The sequence below is a fragment of the Cyprinodon variegatus genome, unplaced genomic scaffold (assembly GCF_000732505.1).
Source record: "Cyprinodon variegatus isolate N-32 unplaced genomic scaffold, C_variegatus-1.0 Scaffold524, whole genome shotgun sequence".
NCBI lineage: Eukaryota > Metazoa > Chordata > Actinopteri > Cyprinodontiformes > Cyprinodontidae > Cyprinodon > Cyprinodon variegatus.
The window spans coordinates 510,803-514,909 of record NW_015150977.1 but is presented as its reverse complement, the minus strand read 5'-3'; the positions used below and the strand labels follow the sequence as shown (position 1 = coordinate 514,909).

Genomic DNA, 4,107 nt, shown 5'->3' with positions numbered 1-4,107 from the left:
AGAGCCAGATTACACAAAAAAACTAACATAGAATCTTGACAGAGAAACAACAAATAAAAAAATTACAAAAAAACCCCACAAAACATAAAACTATGAAAAAGATATATATATAAAAAAAAGATTTTTCAACTATAATTACCTCATGGCGGCAGAGCAAGGGACAAGGCACACATCTGTGGAAGGTGTCATGTGGAGAAAGTTGGGCTGAGAAGGGGATGCAGAGAGGCCTCAAAGCCGTTTTAAGAGCAAAGCTGCATCCTCTTCTCCAGTGAACATGTTTAGATAAAACATGGATATCTCAATGACAAAAAAAACTTGATCATGGGCTATGTCCCAACAACGTTTAACGGAGAAAATGTGAAAAAGCATTTAATTGTCTCAGAAAAGTCATTAAGAAATCTTAAAGATTCATATTATTATTCTTTAGTGATTTAAGGATAGAAATAGATACTGGCCACTGATCTAGACCATTTCTCCCTGAAACAGAAAGTATCCAATAAACATAAATTTTAACATGATTTAATTAATGCCTAGCAGGGAAGAAGTAAATAATTTTGCTGCACTGCAGCTGATGTCGTTACAGCATCAAAAGAATGAAGATTACCCCTGAAAATCAGTTATGGTGGTTCTTATACCTCAGTGATATGAGAAAACTGTTTTGGTGTCTGTCTGATGAGGTGGGTCATTAGTTGGTGTCAAATCCTAATTCTTTCAATTCAGTTCAGTTTATTCATATAGTGCCGATTCATAACACATGTCATTTTACAGAGACAATTCAACCAGATCATACAGACTAGTTAAAAGTTTTTTTTTTTATCAAAGTCAAACCAATTGATTGTACAACTCATGAAACAAAGGCAATCCCTCACACCAAGCAAGCCTGAAGTGACAGTGGAGAGGAAAAACTCCCTTTTAACAAGAAGAAACGTCCTGCAGAACCAGGCTCAGTGTGAGCGGCCATCTGGTGAAGCATAAGCAGACATGGAAAAAGAAGCAGAGATACAAAAGGCAACTGCCAGCACAAGGTCCAAAGTATGAAGATGAGAATGTGTGGGACTATTCACATTTTGAACAAAGCCAATAATGTCTAAGTTAGCATTTAAGGCTGCTATCATCTTCAATGTCAACTTGGATGTTAAAATCCCCCCAGTATGATGACCCGTTCTGTATTCAACACCAAATAAGATAGGAACTCTGAAAACTAATCTTAAAATTCAGAGTAAAGACCTGGTGGATGATACAAAGTTGCAAAAAGAAGTGCTTTTGTCACTTTGTTATTTGGATGAGCAAAACTAAGGGTTAATGTTCAAAAGACTTGTAATTATTAACATACTTGGCGTACTTACGCCTTCTTACTCCTCTTCCATGGTTTTAGAAGTGTTTCACTTGGTCATCGATACTTCAACATTTAGTTGCATTGTTTACTATAAGAGTATCGTCACTGGTCTGCCAAAAAAATCAGGCAGACAGCTACAACTAATCCAAAGTGTTCTTGTTAGTGTTCTCACTAACACTAGAAAAATGGAGCACATCACCCTGGTTTTAAAGTCCTGAAACCTACTTGGCTACCTAGACTACCTGGACTCAAATAATGCTTTGAACAAAAACACAGAAAGAACACCTTGTTTACTCAGAGGAAAAAAAAGATAATTCCACAGACGGGAGTTGTTTCATAATGAAAATCTCAACGCAAAATATGTTTTGCCATTTCTGACATTCATTTCCAGGCGATTGTTTTAATTATAGTAACAATTAAAAAAATAGCAAGGAAAACAAATATAGAGGGAGGGGTAACCTAGTTGTTATGGGGTAAGCTTAACCAGGGGGTTACCTGGTTTAATTTCCACAGACCCTTAACACAACACCCCCCCACCCTACCCCCGGCAAGCTACTTACTGCTTATGTGGAGTTGGTTTCATGCAGAAACTACTTACCAGACTGTAGAAAACCTTCAATAACATACAAATATCATAATTACTATTATCTAAAGCACTTCGGGATATTTTCTACACTTAAATCCTCGTCAATACAAAAAGTCTTCAAAATTGGTTGCTTTGACTAATGACTAATTATGAATGTTTTTTACAGCTTTGACAGCTGGTTGTTGCCATCATTCAAATTTATGACTGTCATCTCGAACAGCTCTCTGGTCAGCTCTGGACCTCCTGCTGTCCATCGGCTGAAAACAAGAACCAACAGATTTGAAGCTTGGACCAGAGTCACAATCGGGGAGAAAAGGTGGAACAAACCCAATAAGACCATCCTTTTAGTAGGTGAGGCAGGAAAAGAAAAACGTTCTCTGATCAACGCTCTACTGAACTTTAGCATGGGAGTGGGATTTGGGGATGAAGTCTGGTTTCAGATTGTAGAGGAGGAGGAAGAGCAAAGTCAGTCAGAGAGTCATTACTCAGATTTGGTCGTCTATCAGATCTTTGGGTTTGAAGATCAAACTCTGCCGTTCTCTCTGACCATCATCGATACTCCTGGATATGGAGACGACAGAGGGATCCTACATGATGATGAAGTCAGTCAGACGTTACTAAGCTTGTTTCAGTCAGAGGATGGAGTTCCTGACCTTCATGCAGTGGGTCTGGTGATGAAGGCGACTGATCATCTAGTCAGTGATCGACTGCAGTACATCTTTAATTCAGTGGTTTCTCTGTTTGGACCAGAAAACACCGTCGCTCTGATCACACACTCTGATGGAATGCCTCCACACGAGGTCCTTAAAGCTCTAGAGAAGGCAAACATTGAATGTTCGAAGGACAACAGCGGTGAGCCAAGTTACTTTACGTTCAATAACCAACAGAAGATACAAAGAATTCCAAAAAATCGCTTTGGGTTGCAAACAGCATGGAAAATAGCAGAGACTGGTAGTGTTTCATTCGCAAGGTTTCTGAGAACAACCCAGTCTAAAAAACTGACCTCTACATTTGAAGTGTTGGTAGAAAGGGCCAGATTAGCAGCCTGTGTCCACAACCTGCAAGACAGAATCAGGTTCACCGAATTAAAACGAAGAGATACTCGTCTTATTCTGGAAGAGCTGAAGAAACACACAGAAGAAAGGAAAACTGAGCAGCTCACTGTTACAGTTCCTGAAGCCTTCAAAGACACCGAACCAATCAGAGCAGGACCATCTGCAGCCGTCTGCTGTGCTGTCTGTGAGGAGAACTGTCACTATCCCGGATGTAAAATGGGCTTAAGTCCAATACAGTGTGAAGTCATGAAAGATGGAAACTGTACTTCATGCACCAACAAGTGTCCCGCATCGTATCATGTCAAAGACAACCAGAAGTATGTGATCAGAACCAGAAAAGTCCAGCTCTCTGAAATAACAGTAGCACAAAAGCAAGAGCAGAATCAGGGAACGATTCAAAACTTGATGAAACTTTCTGAAAATCTTTCTAAACAAATGGACCAACTGTCAGTTGAGAAATTCCAGTTGCTGGACCAAGCCTACCAACACGTGGTCAGGCTGCATCAGATCAGATCAGTTCACTCTGGATCCGCTCATGTTCTACTGGACTTCCTAATCAAGAAGATGAAGGAGAAAGGAGACCAAGAAAAACTGAAGAAACTGGAGGAGATGAACAACAGGATGGATGACCGAACCAGAGCGGCGCTGATGGAAAAGTAAGTCCTGATCCCAGAAAGTGTTTCCATGCGTTTGGTTGAATAAATGTTAATTTTCACATAGTTAAATCCAGACATTTGAAATCATATGAGGCCCATTTTAAAAGGGTGAATTTTCCCTTCCTGTAGTTTAAAGTAAACGTTGCCTGTCGTTCCGAAGTGTAAACTGTTTTATCAACTTCACAAACATAAGGATAGAGCTGTCTATAGTTTCAGGTGTATTATTAGAGAAAGCTGTTCTTGTATCATTATGTAAAAATAAAAACACGATACAGAACAAGGCTTAGGGAACAGGTAAGATCCAAGCCTGTCTAGTTTGTTCTGGTTTATTTGTGAACATGAATGGAGACTGGCTAACGGATTCAATGACATGAGTTCCCAGTCAATCTTTCCGGCGGGATTTTCACCCAGTTCACTAAATAATCTAGCCTGGGTGCCATTCCGAACTTAGTCCCGCCCACAAGGTTTGAGGTC

The 4,107-nt window shown here is 39.8% G+C and overlaps 1 protein-coding gene across 1 annotated transcript in view; it reads left to right on the top strand.

The window, feature by feature from the left end:
• The first annotated feature begins 2,108 nt into the window (after positions 1-2,108).
• The window catches only part of LOC107095107, a 6,340-nt gene continuing 4,341 nt past the window's right edge, over positions 2,109-4,107 (top strand). Inside the window, exon 1 of the mRNA XM_015391080.1 lies at positions 2,109-3,633. Within this exon, the coding sequence (XP_015246566.1) occupies positions 2,123-3,633 (1,511 nt within the window). The 5' untranslated portion in view covers positions 2,109-2,122. The remainder of the gene's footprint in view (positions 3,634-4,107) is intronic.